This window comes from Accipiter gentilis, chromosome W, assembly GCF_929443795.1.
Source record: "Accipiter gentilis chromosome W, bAccGen1.1, whole genome shotgun sequence".
In the NCBI taxonomy this organism is placed as follows: Eukaryota; Metazoa; Chordata; class Aves; order Accipitriformes; family Accipitridae; genus Astur; species Astur gentilis.
The window spans coordinates 27213876-27231594 of NC_064918.1; the positions used below are offsets into that span (position 1 = coordinate 27213876).

A 17719-nucleotide genomic window follows, 5' to 3' on the forward strand; every position below is an offset into this window, starting at 1 on the left:
TATTCTGCAAAGTCACTGTACATGCGCACAAGCATAAAATATGATTGGTTATATCGACACTGTACACGTGCATAAACATAAGATATAATTGGTTATACTAACTCTGTACATGCGCATAAACACAGGACATAATTGGTTATATCAACTAAAACATGCAAAACTTGTCTCTGTCTAATTGGTCAAGATAAACTGCCGAATTGAGGTTCTTTGTGCCAAGTTCCCTTTATCGTGGAATGCGCACCTGTGTTCTTCTAATTAGCATCTTTCTTTTTTTGTCTTCTTCTTTATTCTGTTCAAGGCCTTCTAAAAGTGTCTGGAATGCTCTTGTGACCGTTAGCTAAATATGTGTCCACAATTCCCCCTTTTTTGTTTTTTCCTCAGTTAACACAGCCTTACTTGATTTATCAATTAATTTTTAAACACATTGCAACCTACAAGGCATACAAATTAAAATACAAAAAACCCCACTACAAGATAAATCAAAACTATCTTAACTAATGATTTAAGAACAGCTCTATTTTTTAAGGTTGTGTGTCTAATACTATCTACATCTAACAGTAAATCAGATAATGCTACACCAATCTGTATTCAGGGACCCCAGAATTTGTGATTCCTGGGGTGGCAATGAGGGTGAATGCCAGATCCGTGGAAACCAGGCATTCCCATCCATTGAGTCCATGACCTGCTGCACAGGGGTCTCCATCAATAAGTTCTTAAACTTTGTTGATGTTAGTGTAACCCCCTATTAAACCTGTGAAAAAGGGATTGCTTGGTGTTGCTGTACTGAGGTATAAGCAATCTTGTCCGGTCACATCAGCCAGGGTCATCCAGATGTTTTCTTTGGCTTGCGGCGGTATCCATGACTACGTCCATCCGAGGACTGTGAGGAAGATGGACCATCTGTACATTCTTGTGCCATCTTGCTCCTCAAACTCATCCCAGCAATCGGTGGGTGCCAGCTTTACGTGGGCGTCCCCACGGAGGCAACAATGGCCTTTCCGTACACCGGCCCGATGCTCTTCGGAAAATCCCGGTATTTATACATTTGCAGAGGAACGGATTTCAGCACACGTGGCCAGCGGGTGCCAAAATCTACCTCAGTTGCAACATGGGGAGCCTATGATGTTTGCGCTCGCTGGCCAGGCGCGCTGCACAAGTCATAGCCATTGTGTCTATTGGTTCATGGGCTTTGTGATGCGGTTGCAATGCACAGAGAATCTTGACCTGTTATGTTGGCCAAGGTGACCTATACATTAGTTTTTGGCTGAGGTGGTATTCATATTGCCACATCATCTATGATGCTCCAGATGATGATGGTCGTACAAATCGAACAGGAGTCCATCGTGGGCCTGTATCTGTGGAAACACAATCATAACCTCGTTCCCAGGTCATTAATGGAAATGGACCTTCCCATTGGCCTGTTTCTAGATTCTTAACTAAAACCATGACCTTACCCCTAATTTTGGCTTTAGCTAACTTTTCTTGCGGAGAGAGATTCCCTACTCCCCCTTTTTGTGTTTTGTTAATTAACACCTGCTGTATTGCCCTTTGCAAAGATCTATGAACACAGTTAATTAAACACTGCAAAAGCAACATTATACCTAATAAAATACATAAGAATAAAAGACTGTTCAGGTAATGCCAATGACACACAAAAAGAGGTTTGATTAATAGCTTTAGCCAGTGTCACCCAAACATTCTTACTGTCCCACGGTGTTAAACGATGTGGATCAATCACCAGTGTCACTGTCATGCTGCTTACTACAGTCAGTGTGTTCCATATCAATCTCAGCATAAGGTTTCGTCCATTTAGTTGGAATCCACTTTGGCCCATTTTCTGTAATGACACAAGCATAACCTCGGCCCCACGTTATTACTTTAAAAGGTCCCTCCCATTGCTGACGCTCAATATTTTTAACCCAGACTATCCACCCATTATCAATATTTTGAATCCCACTATTCATTGTGTGAAAATGCCGAACTACAGGGGGAACAACTGACTCTCCACGCAGAGTCAAAAAATTCATCACAGATATTGCTTTCATGAGTCTATTTGAAGGAGGTTCCCCTAATTCCCCCGTTTTTTGTTTTTCCAAAAAATCTTTTAATACTTTATGAGTACGTTCAATTATAGCTTGACCTGTGGGAGAATGAGGAATGCCGGTAATATGAGTAACTCCCCATTGCTGAAAAAATTCCTGAGTCCGTTGTGCTATAAAACATGGTCCATTATCTGTTTTTATCTGGGCCGGGACACCCATTACTGCAAATACTTGTCATAAGTGTGTTTGTAGATGTCGACTTGTTTTGCCCGCAAGTGCTGTGGCCCATATCAACAAGGAATATGTATCAACAGAAACATGAACATAACACAATTTTCCAAAAGCTGGTACATGAGTCACATCAGTCTGCCACAATTGCAAGGATTTCAGACCCCTAGGATTTACAGCGCCATCTCTGTGCCCAGATAATTTCTGGCACTCAGCACAGGACTGAATAATGTCTTTGGCATCTGCTATAGAAATTTGAAACTGTTTGGCTAATACTTTCACTGGTTGGTGGAAAAAACTATGAGCTCCACGTGCCTGTAGAAGTTTATTGGGGGGTGGCCCAGTCCATACAGGATTAGCTAGTAAATCAGCTCGTTTATTCCCTTCTGTGATCCATCCAGGCAAACTGGTGTGACTTCACACATGCATTATATAATAACACTTTGTCCGTTGGTTTAACAAAAATAGCAACATCTTAAATTTTTCAAACAATGTGATGTTATCAGTTTCTTTCAAATAAGCCCGTCTCAAGCATTTTACTACACCTACCACGTATAAAGAATCAGCAATAATATTGACCTCAACATCCCGCCGCTTTTTAAATACTTCTATTACAGCTTGAAGTTCCACCACTTGGGGGGAGCCTTCACATGTGACAATGTGATTTTTCCATACCTGACCTTCTTTCCAAACTACTACTGCCTTTCCTGTTTTTCCACTGCCATCCGTAAATACTGTAGGACCATCAGTAGGTAACTCTGCACACAAGTCTTTTTCTTCTAGTTGTATATTCTGTAGCAAGGTAAACATTTTGTGTGCAGGAAGATGAATATCTATCTTTCCTTCGAAATCTGCAAAAGCAATTTGTAAAGTTAGGCTATTCTGTAGACACCATTGTAAATATCCTTGAGTCAAAGGAACAACAGTCGTGTGTGGTTCTTGTCCACAAATCTCAATAATCTGACGTCTCCCCTTTATAATTAATTCTGAAATCATTTCAATTCGAGAAAATATGGGTTTTCGGCCCTGGTGAGCTAAAAAGATCCATTCTATTATTAACAAGTCTTTGTGACTCCCCTCCCATTGATATATGATCCTGAGGGGTTGTTTTTCTCGGTTTAAAATGCTAAGATTAATGTCAAGATTTTCTTTAATCCTAAAAGCCTGACTCTGGGATATTATATCTGCTATGTGTTGTAATGCTTGTTTACCTTGAGGGGTCAATTGTCGAGGTGCCGTTAAGGTAGTGTCGCCTCGTAACATTTCAAATAAAGGGGTCAGAAGCTCATTATCTATTCCCAACAGTGTTCGAACTCAATTGATTGTCCCCAGTGATTTTTGCACATAATTCAATGTTTCAGTCTTGTCTGTAATTTCCAGTTTTTGTGGAACTATAGATTTTTCTAAAATCTTCCAGCCTAAATATTTCCATGGTTGCATTTTTTGTACCTTTTCTGGTGCTATTTTTAAACCAAAATCAGACAATTGTGTAGTCAATTCTTGGAGCTTTTCGGATAACTCTCTTTTCTCTGCTATCAAGATATCATCCATACAGTGATAAATAATCAAGTCTGAATTTTGTTGTTGTGACGGGTTGACCCTGGCTGAACACCAGGTGCCCACCAAAGCCATTCTATCACTCCCCCATCCTCAGCTGGATAGGGGAGAGAAAATATAACAAAAGGCTTGCGGGTCGAGATAAGGACAGGAGAGATCATTCACTAATTACTGTCACGGGCAAAACAGACTCAGTTTGGGAAAATTAACTCAATTTATTACAAATTAACCAGAGCAAGGTAATGAGAAATAAAACGAAATCTCAGAACACCTTCCCACCACCCCTCCCTTCTTCCCGGGCACAACTACACTCCCGGATTTCACCACCAAGCCCCCCCAGCGGCACAGGGGGACAGGGATGGGGTTTATGGTCATCACACGTTATTTTCTGCCGCTTCACCTCCTCAGGACGAGGGCTGATCACACTCTTCCCCTGCTCCAGCGTGGGGTCCCGCCCACGGGAGACAGTCCTCCACGAACTCCTCCAACGTGGGCCATTCCCACGGGCTGCAGTTCTTCACGAACTGCTCCAGCATGGGTCCATTCCACGGTGTGCAGTCCTTCAGGAGCACACTGCTCCAGCGCGGGTCCCCCACGGGGTCACAAGTCCTGCCAGAAAACCTGCTCCTCTCTCCACAGATCCGCAGGTCCTGCCAGGAGCCTGCTCCAGCGCGGGCTTCCCACGGGGTCACAGCCTCCTTCGGGAACCCACCTGCTCCAGCGTGAGGTCCTCCACGGGCTACAGGTGGATATCTGCTCCACCGTGGACCTCCCTGGACTGCAGGGGGACAGCCTGCCTCACCAGGGTCTTCACCACGGGCTGCAGGGGAATCTTCGCTCCGGCGCCTGGAACATCTCCTCCCCCTCCTTCTTCACTGACCTTGGTGTCCGCAGGCTTGTTTCTCTTACATGTTCTCACTCCTCACTCCGGCGGCAGTTTCTCCCCGTCCCAACTTTTTTTCCTTCTTAAAAATGTTATCACAGAGGCGTTACCACTATCACTGATTGGCTCGGCCTTGGCCAGCGGCGGGTCCGTCTTAGAGTCGGCTAGTATGGGCTCGCTCTCTCTCGAACACAGGGGAAGCTTCCAGCAGCTTCTTACAGAAGCCACCCCTGTAACCCCCCCCCGCTACCAAAACCTTGCCAAACAAAACCAATACAGTTGTCTAAACCCTTTTAGAGCTTGGGATACATAGGATTGGCATATGGTTGGAGAATTTTTCATTCCTTGTGGCAGAACTACCCAATGATAACGTTCCATGGGTTCCTGTTTGTTTATGGTAGGGATAGAAAAGGCAATTTTTTCCGCATCTTTTGGGTCTAAATATATTGTAAAGAAACAATCCTTTAAATCAGTAATCAAAATGTTCCATCCCTGTGGAATCATAGTAGGCGTGGGTAACCCTAATTGAAGGGCTCCCATATTTTCCATTACTTCATTTATTTTTCTTAAATCATGCAACAGTCTCCATTTCCCAGAATTTTTTGGAATGACAAAACCTGGTGTATTCCAAGGGCTCGTTCTATTCACCAAGTGCCCTTGTTCCAATTGCTCCTGTACTAACTGTTTCAAGATGACGACCTTAGATTCAGTCAGCGGCCATTGATCTACCCAAACCGGTTCCTCTGTTTTCCATTTCAGTTTTAGGCATGGTCGCCCGTCAATGGCCGTGCCACAAAATTGTCTCCTGTACTAAGCACACATCCCATTTGACTTAATGCATCCCTGCCTATCAGGTTCATAGGGATATTGGTTACATAAGGTTTGATATAAGAAACTGAATTTTGACAAATCAATTGAATCATATATTTGCTTTGTCGAGTTTTTGATAATTCTCCCACACCGAACAGTTTGGAATCCATCTCAGAAAGCTCCCAAGTGACAGGCCAGTCCTCCCACGACAGAACCGTTACATCTGCTCCAGTATCCACTAATGCTTGTAATTTTATTTTTTCTGGCCTGTTCTTTGCATTTTGTAACTCTACTGATATACTAGGTTTTGTTTTATTGATCTCCATTGACCACATAATTTGAGTTTCTAATCCCGTAGAGCCAAACCCTGCATTGCCACGCTGTTGATTAACCTTACATGGTACATTTGCTTTAAAAGGGACTAGCTGTGCAATTCTGCTTCCTTCCTGTATCGATACTGGTGGAGATGGCGTCCAAATCGTAGCATAAATGCGACCTGTGTAGTCCGCATCAATCACCCCGGGAAGCACAAAAATTCCTTGTAATGTTATACTAGACCGTCCCAACAACAGGGCACTAAGCCCATTACCTAATGGTCCTTGTGTGTTTACTGGCACACAGTGTACCTGAGAGTTCCATAGTAGAATGGTTTCTATTGTTGAGACATCCACTCCGGCACTTCCAGCTGTTTGAGCTGGCAATTCTGCCAGACATCCTTCTTGGCGCCGTTCTAGGATCCTTTCGGAGCTGTTGGGGTCATCGCACCGCTCCTCGCACTCTTCTTGTAGTTTCCCGGTGATGGGGTACCTCAAGGTGGCAGAGCTACACCTTCTTTTGTGAAATGAGATCTACACTGGTTAGCATAATGTCTCCCTTTATGACAACGAGGGCATATATTAGGCCCAACTTCCACTTTGTTTCACCCCTCTTTACACTGAAATTGCAAATGTCCCGGTTGTCCACATTTATAGCATTTCTTAACATTTTTGGTATCCATTCACATGGCTACAGCAAAAGCATTGGCCATTAATGTAGTTTTATGCTCCAAAGCCCCAACTTTGTTACAGGCCTCTATCATATCTACTAGTGTCACTCTTCCTGGCATCGATTGTAGTATTTTTTTACAGTCTGCATTTGCATTTTCCACGGCCAATTTTATTATCAATGCTTCTTTGGCATCAGCATTATCTATTTGCTTTCCAACAGCATCTCGCAGACGATCAATAAAGGACATATAAGGTTCCGTATTACCCTGCCTTATACTTGTAAATGATTGTTCTGGCTTTCCAGCTTCAGGCAAGGTTACCATTGCCTTCAGAGCTAAGGAAGCTGATTCCTGTAATGCTTCCACCGGTAGCCTTGCTTGCCTATTAACAACTGCAAAGTCACCAGTCCCCATCATTTGTGCAGCAGTGATCATATACCGCGGATCTCCTTCTGGGCAGTTGAAATTTCTTAGTGCCGCTAAATCACATAATTCTGCCCATTTCACCTTCCATAATAGACGCTGAGTCGGGGTTAAAATCATTGTAGCCAATTGTGTACAGTCAAAGCCCATTAAAATTTGACCAGAAAATATATTCTCCAATAACGCCTGACTAAACGGAGCAGACAGTCCATTAGCCATTACTGTTTTCCGTACTTCTTTTAATAAATCCCAATTGAAAGGTTGCCACACGTTTGGGGCATTCTGCCTGACTGTAACTGGAAAAGCCAGAGGATTTAGACCTTCGGTTAACATTTTATCATTTATCTCCTTCCATCGCTTTTTTATTGCTTCTCCTGGGGATGTATCTGCCTCATAGGGAGGTGCAGAGGGGATAGGTCTCTGCTCGAGAGGCAGGTTATTTAAAGGTTGATTGTTGCCTCCATTAATGACATCTCCCTCGGTGTTTAATTCCTCATCACTGTCCGAATTATTTACCACCTCGCCACACACACTTTTCTTTTTTTCCGGGGTATCTTCAATTTAAATTTTTGCAGCGGCAGCCACCTCCTTTTCTGCATTAAGGGCTTTCAACGTTTCCAGCACCAATCTCCACGTAGCGGACATTTTCTGAGCCTTCACGTCCCCACGCAATACAAAGTCCCAAATTACTTTTCCCATTTCTTCCCAATTTTTAACTTCAAAGACTTCTACATTCAAAGTGGGGGCACCATGGTCCTTAAGCCACTTCAGCATCATACGTAAAGTATTGGAATCATACTTAACCCCTCTCACGGAGAGGATATGTGAAAGCATTCGTACAATTGCCCCTTCTTCCACGGACATCTGGGCACCCATTTTAATCCTTCTAGCCGCTCACCTTACTTCCAAATGAGCAGGGTGATTGATCTCCCGGGAGAATGTTGTCAGCTCAGTCCAGCTGGCTAGACGATAGTTCGGCTAGAGTCTCCTCCGGACGCACCTCCAGCAATTCCAGCGTTTTCTCGGCCCGCAATCATGTCGGGGTCACCATTTGAGGAGATTGAAGTAGACGGACGCCTGTAATCTTGAAAGCAGACGACAGATGACCCTTTATTGCTAAAACACACACATACTTATAGTCACATATTCTGCAAAGTCACTGTACACGTGCACAAGCATAAAATATGATTGGTTATATCGACACTGTACACGCACATAAACACAGGACATAATTGGTTATATCAACTAAAACATGCGAAACTTGTCTCCGTCTAATTGGTCAAGATAAACTGCCGAATTGAGGTTCTTTGTGCCAAGTTCCCTTTATCGTGGAATGCGCACCTGTGTTCTTCTAATTGGCATCTTTCTTCTTTTGTCTTCTTCTTTATTCTGTTCAAGGCCTTCTAAAAGCATCTGGAATGCTCTTGTGACCGTTAGCTAAATATGTGTCCACAGGTCGTGTTCATAAAATGTTCGTTGAGTTCATTTAGTGCCCGACTCTGGGCTCCAGCTGTCATACCAGTCTGTCTGGGCAGGAGGGATGGTGCAAAATCCTCTCAGTCGGTAGAGCAGGACTGGGCTTCAGTGCTGTGTGATGATCAGGTGACATTGGACGCAGCAGGAGGATGGTGTCCACTGTTGGATTGTTGCATGCTGGAGTCAGTTCTGGTTCCATCACTACTGCGCTTTGCTCAGTTTTATCACAGTTCATTCTTGCTTGATCTAAGCGATTCTTACTGTAGTACTATGGATATAGCATATAACAATCATAGTAATGATAACATACAGTAGCAGGGTTACATAGCAACTAATATCATACAGTTTAATTTTGGCTATTCTCACCTAAAATCAAATCCCCTTAAGACACACATCGGACTTCTCCATCTTTTTGCATCACCCACCAAGTGGACCCAGGCCCTTGAGCAAAATCAATCCCAGGAATGGGTTTACTTTTGCCTGAGGCAGGAGTAACCCAGACTGTCTTCCCTAACATAGTTTTCATGTGCACTACAGGGACTTTATCCCCTTCTACAGTACGGAAAAGTTCTGATTGGGCAGGGCCACCTCGATTGGCAGATCCTCTAGTATTAACTAACCAGGTGGCTTTTGTTAAATGTGTATCCCAATGTTTGAAGGTTCCACCCCCCGTTGCTCTCAATGTAGTTTTCAGCAGTCCATTGTATCGTTCAATTTTCCCAGAGGCTGGTGCATGATAGGGGATATGATACACCCACTCAATGCCATGCTCTTTGGCCCAGGTGTCTATGAGGTTGTTTTGGAAATGAGTCCCGTTGTCTAACTCGATACTTTCTGGGGTGCTGTGTTGCCATAAAATTTTCTCTTCAAGGCCCAGGATAGTGTTCTGGGCAGTGGCGTGGACACAGGATATGTTTCCAGCCATCCAGTGGTTGGTTCCACCATTGTCAGCACATAGCACTTGCCTTGGCGAGTTCGTGGGAGTGTGATATAGTCAACCTGCCAGGCCTCCCCATATTTATATTTCAGCCATCGCCCTCCATACCACAGGGGTTTTAGCTGCTTGGCTTGCTTAATTGCAGCACATGTTTCACATTCATGGACAACCTGTGCGATAGTGTCCATGGTAAAGTCCACCCCTCGATCGCGAGCCCATCTATATGTTGCATGTCTTCCCTGATGGCCTGAGGTATCATGGGCCCACCGAGCAATAAAGAGCTCACCCTTATGTTGCCAGTCCAGATCCACCTGCGAAACTTCAGTCTTGGCGGCCTGATATGCCTGCTGGTTGTTTTGATGTTCTTCAGTGGCCCAACTCTTGGGTACGTAAGCATCTACGTGATGTACTTTTACAACCAGATTCTCTAGCCGAATAGCAATATCTTGCCACAGTGTGGCAGCCCAGATGGGTTTACCTCTGCGCTGCCAGTTGCTCTGCTTCCATTGCTGTAACAACCCCCACAGGGCATTTGCCACCATCCATGAGTCAGGATAGAGAGCGAGCACTGGCCACTTCTCTCTTTCAGCAATGTCTAACGCTAGCTGGACAGCTCTCACTTCTGCAAATTTATTTGATTCACCTTATCCTTTAGCAGTTTCTGCAACTTGTCCTGTAGGACTCCATACAGCAGCCTTCTACCTTCGATGCTTTCCCACAATGTAACAGGACCCATCAGTGAACAGGGCATATTGCCTCTCATTTTCTGGCAGTTTATTATACAGCGGGGCCTCTTCAGCACGTGTCACCTCCTCCTCTGGAGACATTCCAAAATCCTTGCCTTCTGGCCAGTCCATGATCACTTCCAAAATTCCTGGGAGACTGGGGTTTCCTATGCGAGCTCGTTATGTGATCAGTGCGATCCACTTACTCCATGTGGCATCAGTTGCATGATGTGTAGAGGAGACCCTCCCTTTGAACATCCAGCCCAGCACTGGCAGTCGGGGTGCTAAGAGGAGCTGTGCTTCAGTACCAACCACTTCTGAGGCAGCTCGAAATCCTTCATATGCTGCCAATATCTCTTTTTCCGTTGGAGTATAGCGAGCCTCGGATCCTCGATATCCTCGACTCTAAAACCCCAGGGGTCGGCCTCGGGACTCCCCAGGTGCTTTCTGCCAGAGGCTTCCAGGTAGGGCCGTTCCCTCCGGCTGCAGTATAGAGCACATTTTTAACATCTTGTCCTGCCCAGACTGGTCCAAGGGCTACTGCATGAACAATCTCCCGTTTAATTTGTTCAAAGGCTTGATTGTTGCTGAGGGCCCCATTTCAAATCATTCTTCTTCTGGGTCACTTGATAGAGAGGGCTTACAATCAGACTGTAACTTGGAACATGCATTCTCCAAAAACCCATGATACCTAAGAAGGACTGTGTTTCCATTTTATTAGTCGGTGGAGACATAGATGCTATTTTGTTGATCACGTCCATGGGGATCTGATGACGCCCATCTTGCCATTTTATTCCCAAAAACTGGATCTCCTGTGCAGGTCCCTTGACCTTACTTTCTTTTATGGCAAAACCAGCTTTCAGAAGGATTTGGATTATTTACTTCCCTTTCTCAAAGACTTCTTCTGCCGTGTTGCCCCAGACGATGAAGTCATCAATGTATTGCAGGTCTTCTGGAGCTTCACCTTTTTCCAGTGCAGTCCGGATTAGTCCATGGCAGATGGTGGGGCTGTTTCCACCCCTGGGGCAGTCAATTCCAAGTGCACTGGATGCCCCTCCAAGTAAAGGCAAACTGTGGCCTGCACTCCACTGACAAAGGAATGGAGAAAAACGCATTAGCAATGTCAGTTGTGGCATACCACTTGGCTGCCTTTGATTCCAGTTTGTATTGAAGTTCTAACATATCTGGCACAGCAGCACTCAGCAGTGGCGTGACTTCATTCAGGCCAGGATAGTGTACTGTTAGTCTCCACTCCCCATTAGATTTCTGCATTGGCCATATGGGACTATTAAAGGGTGAGCGAGTTTTGCTGATCACTCCTTGGCTCTCCAATCAGCTAATAAGCTTATGGATGGGAATCAAGGAGTCTCGGTTGGTGCGATATTGCTGCCGGTGCACCGTCGTGGTAGCAACTGGCAGTTGTTCTTCAACCCTCAGCAACCCCACAATCGAAGGGTCTTGAGAGAGACCAGACAGGGTAGGCAGCTGTTCAGTGCCCTCCGTCTCCAAGGCAGCTATACCAAAAGCCCATCGATACCCCTTTGGGTCCTTAAAATACCCTTTCCTGAGGCAGTCTATGCCAAGGATGCACGGGGCCTCTGGACCAGTCACAATGGGGTGTTTCTGCCATTCATTCCCAGTTAGGCTTTCTTCAGCCTCCAATACAGTTAATTCTTGGGATCCCCCTGTCACACCAGAGATACAGATGGGTTCTTCCGCCTTTATAGCTTGATGGCATTAGGGTACATAGTGCACCAGTGTCTACTAGAGCCTTGTACTCCTGTGGGTCTGATGTGCCTGGCCATTGAATCCACACTGTCCAGTAGACTCATTTGTCCCTTTCCTCCACCTGGCTGGAGGCAGGGCCCCTCTAATCCTGGTCAGAGTATCCATTACTTACTTTTCACGAATGTTAATCAGAAGTTCCTTCAAGAGGATCAGAAATGAGATCAACCCTTCTACTCCATCTTTGGGGCTTCTCTCGGGAAATTGGAGCAGCAGTTTTCCAAGAAGAATCCTCTTTTCTGGTTGCTTTTTCTCGCGACTCCCGTACCTGTGCATCTAGGATTGAGGTAGATTCTTCATCCCACTTCCTCATGTCCTCTCCATGGTCACACAGGTAAAACCACAGGTTAGCCCATCGTGTGTACCTTTATCTCCTCTCTCTTGGGCAGTGGAATGTTTACTCCTAATAGCTGCGATGCAGGCCTGTACAGATGGGGAGAAGGACAGATCCACTTTGAATTGCTGGATCTCCCATGACAATTCCTCTACAGCTGAGACACAGGCCCGTAGGGAGGAAGAGAGACTTCCTTCGTATTGCTGGAGTTGGACAGCCAGTTCATCCACCGTTTTCCATTGCCTTCTTTCCAGGACATTACTGCCAATGAATTGGCATAGGTTGGTGGTGCAATTCGTAGAAACTTCTGCCACATCGGTTGTGTGCATTGGACTTCACCTGGATCTGTGGGTGACTGCGCATTTTCTGGATCATTGTAAATCACCTCCAGCACAGCTAATTCTCTGAGGTACTGGATACCTCTCTCCATGGTGGTCCACTTGCCTTGGTGACACGTAACTTCATCCTTGAAGGGGTATCTTTCCTTCACACCTGACAGAAGTTGCCTCCAGAGGCTGAGGACTTGTGTTTTTCTCCCAATTGCCTTGTCAATGCCCCCTTCCCTAGACAGAGATCCCAACTGCTTGGCTTCCTTACCCTCTAATTCCAAACTACTGGCTCCATTATCCCAGCATCGGAGCAGCCAGGTAACAATGTGCTCACCTGGGTGGCGGCTAAAATCTTTTTGCATGTCATGCAACTCAGGGATAGAGATCGGGTAATTATTTCAGGTTCTGCCTCTTCCTCCTGTTCTCGTGATGATCCTGGTTCACTTTCATCCCTCACTAAGTGAACTGATTTCTTCTTGTGTTTCTTTTTTTGTACAGGGGCAACTGATACTGGTGCAGGTTGGTTCTCTGGTTTAGCTGCAATACCTGTCAACCAGGGTTGGGGTAGCCACGGTGACTGTCGCCAGGGTTGGGGTAGCCATGGTGCCTGTTGCTCTGTTTTCTCTCTCTTCCCCCTGAGGGTGCTGCCTAATATCAAGCAGTGTTTGGTAGATACTGGCCAGGGTCCAGCACAGTCTAGTGAGTTGTGTGTCTCTGGGATAGCCACAGCATGTTTCTTTCAAATATTCTACCACTTCATGAGGGTTCTGTAGTTGTTCGGGAGTGAACTTCCAAGCCACTGGGGGTGAGAAATTCTCTAGATACCTGCCCATATCCTCCCACATGCCGTGCCACCCATGAATATCCAGCTTTGGGGCAGATCTCTGGGTGGTCCTCTTAAAGAGCCTTTTTGTAGCCCTAAACAAGACCTGAAACATAGTCAGGAGGCATAGCACTAACAGCACACTGGCTTGCGCATCCCAAGGATATTCAAAATTCTCAAAAGCTGTTGTAATTAGCCAGAAGGAGAGAAGGGAGGTTAACGGACAGGGCGGGGGAGGGGGGGGGGGGGGAAGTATCCCTCCCTGACCCATGGATTGGGTGCAATTACTAATAAAATCCGATAGTAGGCGCCCGAAGTATGGAAATGATATCACTGCCTCATACAGATACCAGCTTAACCTCATGACCAGTGATGTAATCATTTCCCAATTCGACATTGCCCAGTATAGCAAAATGATAATCCTGATCCATCTCCCAGAGGTGATAAACATAACTACAGGCAATACATAGAGCATATAAGAACTTACAAAACTCCACCATGTAAACAAATGAAACAAGATTGTTACTAGCATCTATTTATCTAATATAAGAAATGCGTATGATAAATTTGTTTCAACACGCTCTGGCCAGATCTGTCGTTATCTCAACCCTTCGTGCCCCACGTTGGGCGCCAAAAAGGACTGTCGTGGTTTCAGCCCAGCCAGTAACAAAGGACCACGCAGCTGCTCGCTCACTCCTCCCGCCCCCCTCCGGTGGGATAGGGAGGAGAATCAGAAAGGAGAAAAGAGAAAAAAAACCCTGGAACCTCGAGGGTTCAGATAAGGGCAGTTTACTGGGACAACACAAAAAGAGAAGTTACAATAACAACAACAGTACTAATAAAAGAATACACAAAACAAGTGATGCACAGTGCAACTGCTCACCACCCGGAACCCGACGCTCTGCCACTTCCCCTACCGAAAGCCGAGAGGGCTCCCCCCAGCCCGCTCCCCATTTATATACTAAGCATGATGTCATATGGCATGGAATAGCTCCTTGGCTAGTTCAGGTCAGCTGTCCCGGCTGTGCCCCCTCCCAAGTTCCTGTGAAAATTCACTCTATCCCAGCTGAACCCAGGACATACCCTCATGGCATTAGGGTACACTCTGCACCAATATCCACCAAAGCCTCATACTCCCATGGGTCCGACGAGCCAGGCCTTTGAATCTATACAGATCGGCAAACCTGGTTGTCCCTTTCCTCTGCCTGGCTGGAGGCAGGGCCCCCCTATTCCTTTTCAGAGCATGTATTACCTGACTCCTGTAATTGCAAACTGCAAGTCCCTATATCATGGTACCAGGAGTAGCGTTCAAAGCCACACAGACATATGTTCATTGAGTCAGTATCAGAAGGAAGAGAGGCATCCTCAGCCCTTCTAGTGCGTCTGGGGAATTGCTCGACAGCAACTGGAGCAGTAATCTTCCTGGATGGACCCTTTTTAGCTGCTGTTTTTCCCTGCAGTTTCAGGTCCAAGGTAGGTGCACCTTCCCACTTCCTCATATCCTCCCCATAGTCTCACAGATAGAACCACAGGGTGGCAAATGGTGTGTGCCCAAAGATCCCTTTCCTTTGAGCAGAGAAAGACCAACTCCATACGGCACTTGATAGCTGAGGCACTAGCCTGTAGGGGAAAGGAAGAGGATATATTCTCCATATTCTCTTCGAGTCACTGGAACTGGTCGGACAGCCTTTCTACAGCTGAGATACAGGCCTGTCGCGTAGAGGGGAGGGGGAAAGAGAAATTCTCTTCGAATTGCTGGAGCTGGCAGGGCAGTCTATCCACAATTGGTGCCTCAATGTCTGCCCAGTCCATGATCACCAGAGCATTGTCATAGGATGTCGGTGTATTCTGTACAAACTTCTGCCACATAGGCCATGTGCACTAGACATCATCTGGATCTTTAGAGGCCTGGTTGTTATCCAGGTTGCTGTAGACCACCACCAGTGCTCATTCCCTCTAATACTGAATACCTTCCTCTGCATTAGTCCACTTGTCTCGGTAGTTTACGAGATGTTCCTTGAGGGGGATACCTTGTCTTCATGCTTGATAGGAGCTGCCTCCAGAGCCTGCAGATGGCTGTCCTTCTTCTGATCCCTTTGTTGATTCCATGGTCCCTAGCGAGGGATCACAGCTGCTGGTCTTCCCTACTGTCTAGTTCTAGACCGTTGACTCCCCTATCCCAGCATCAGAGCAACCAGGTAGAAATTCACTCACCTTGCTGACCTCTGTAATCTTGCCACATATCTTGCAGCTCACTCAGGGATAGGGACTGCATATTTTCCACCTCTTTTATGAATTCTGTCTCTTCTTCTTGTGGGTGTCCTGCTGCAGAACAGGCTGCCTTTTCTGATTCTTCTTCCTGCTCCCTCTTAGGAGGAGCTTTTTCCTCTCTTACTAACTGGGTCAACCTCTGCTTCTATTGTTTCTTCTTGACTACAGGAGCAACTATGAAAGTTGAGGATTGGGTATCTGGTTTAGCCACAGTGTCTGTTCATGTGACCTCAGCATGAGTAACCCTCTCAGTGTCCATTTGTGTGCCCTCAGAGCAAGAGACCTTCTTGCTCTACTGAGGGCATGAGGCCTATCCATCAATAGGCATGGGCCAGGCCCCAACACAACATTAGAGTTCCCTGTGTTTCATTGGGGCAGGCAAGGCTTCTCTCTTTCAAATGCTATACCAATTCAATGGCATTACATGCCTGTATAGGTGTAAAATCCCAGGCTAACAGAGGTGATAATGGCCCTGTGAACTTACCCAAATCCTCCCATACACCCTAACACCCAGGGATCAACAGCTTCAGGACATGTTCCTGTGTGGCATTCCCAATTAGTTGTTTAACCTTATGAACATTAATCAAAATGAATACCAGGCTCATGACACACACCAGTGCAAACAGTCTGATTGCATAAGGATAGTCAAGAAACTGAAAGACCGTTACAAGAAGCCTGGAAAGACCTATCCTGGAGGAGAGGAAGGAGTAGGTGCCGTTCTTCCCTCTCTCCACAAAGCATGTCTCAGAGGAGAAAAGGGGAAAAGTGTAATTGCTAATTTTCTCCACGAGATTGTTCTTGGAGTACTGGGACAGCAGCCCAAATACCAGATTAGGCTCAAGGCCAGTGCTCATATCTCTCCCAGGCAAAACAAAACCAAGTGATAAACAAGACAGCAAACAGCAACAATTGAAAACAGTCATTAACAATTCTTGGAGTTTGTTGTAGAGCAGGAAAGAGATGAAGCACCAGAGCAGGGAGGGAAATAAATTAGCATCCAGAGTGTATTGGCTTTGCATGGCAAGGTTTTGGTAGTGGGGGGGTTACAGGGGTGGCTTCTGTAAGAAGCTGCTGGAAGCTTCCCCTGTGTCTGACAGAGCTAATACCAGCCAGCTCTAAGATGGACCCACCGCTGGCCAAGGCCAAGCCAATCAGCAATAGTGGTAATGCCTCTGTGATAACATTTTTAAGAAGGAAAAAAGTTGCTGGGAGGGACAGAAACGGCAGCCGGAGAGACAGTGAGAACATGTAAGAGAAACAAGCCTGCAGACACCAAGGTCAGTGAAGAAGGAGGGGGAGGAGGAGATGCTCCAGGCGCCGGAGCAGAGATTCCCTTGCAGCCCGTGGGGAAGACCATGGTGAGGCAGGCTGTCCCCCTGCAGTCCATGGAGGTCCATGGTGGAGCAGATATCCACCTGTAGCCCGTGGAGGACCCCACGACGGAGCAGGTGGGTTCCCGAAGGAGGCTGTGACCCCGTGGGAAGCCCACACTGGAGCAGGCTCTTGGCAGGACCTGTGGCCCTGTGCAGAGAGGAGCCCACGGAGCAGGTTTTCTGGCAGGACTTGTGACCCCGTGGGGGACCCACGCTGGAGCAGTGTGCTCCTGAAGGACTGCACACCGTGGAAAGGACCCATGCTGGAGCAGTTTGTGGGAATGGCCCACGTTGGAGAAGTTCGTGGAGGCCTGTCTCCCGTGAGTGGGACCCCATGCTGGAGCAGGGGAAGAGTGTGATGAGCCCTCCCCCTGAGGAGGATTAGTGGCAGAAAATAATGTGTGATGACCGTAAACCCCATCCCCATCCCCCTTGTGCCACTGGGGGGGCTTGGTGAAGAAATCCGGGAGTGAAGTTGTGCCCGGGAAGAAGGGAGGGGTGGAGGGAAGGTGTTCTGAGATTTGACTTTATTTCTCATTACCTTACTCTGGTTGATTTGTAATAAATTGAGTTAATTTTCCCCAAGCTGAGTCTGTTTTGCCCGTGACGGTAATTAGTGAATGATCTCTCCTGTCCTTATCTCGACCTGCAAGCTTTTTGTTATATTTTTCTCTCCCCTGTCCAGCTGAGGATGGGGGAGTGATAGAGCGGCTTTTGTGGGCACCTGGCATCCAGCCA

The 17719-nt window shown here is 46.4% G+C and overlaps 2 protein-coding genes across 8 annotated transcripts in view; one reads left to right on the forward strand and one right to left on the reverse strand.

The window, feature by feature from the left end:
- Positions 1-17719, forward strand: part of LOC126035439 (probable global transcription activator SNF2L2) — a 247371-nt gene that overhangs the window by 156654 nt on the left and 72998 nt on the right. The window lies entirely within an intron of this gene.
- LOC126035461 (uncharacterized) overlaps positions 1-17719 on the reverse strand; it is a 280978-nt gene that overhangs the window by 25114 nt on the left and 238145 nt on the right. The window contains exon 1 of one of the 3 annotated variants that reach the window (XM_049794074.1): positions 10044-10213. The exons of the other annotated variants lie outside the window; for them this stretch is intronic. Within the exon in view, the coding sequence (XP_049650031.1) occupies positions 10044-10198 (155 nt within the window). The 5' untranslated portion in view covers positions 10199-10213. Of the gene's footprint in view, positions 1-10043; positions 10214-17719 lie in introns of those variants that run through there. 3 annotated transcript variants of the gene reach the window in all.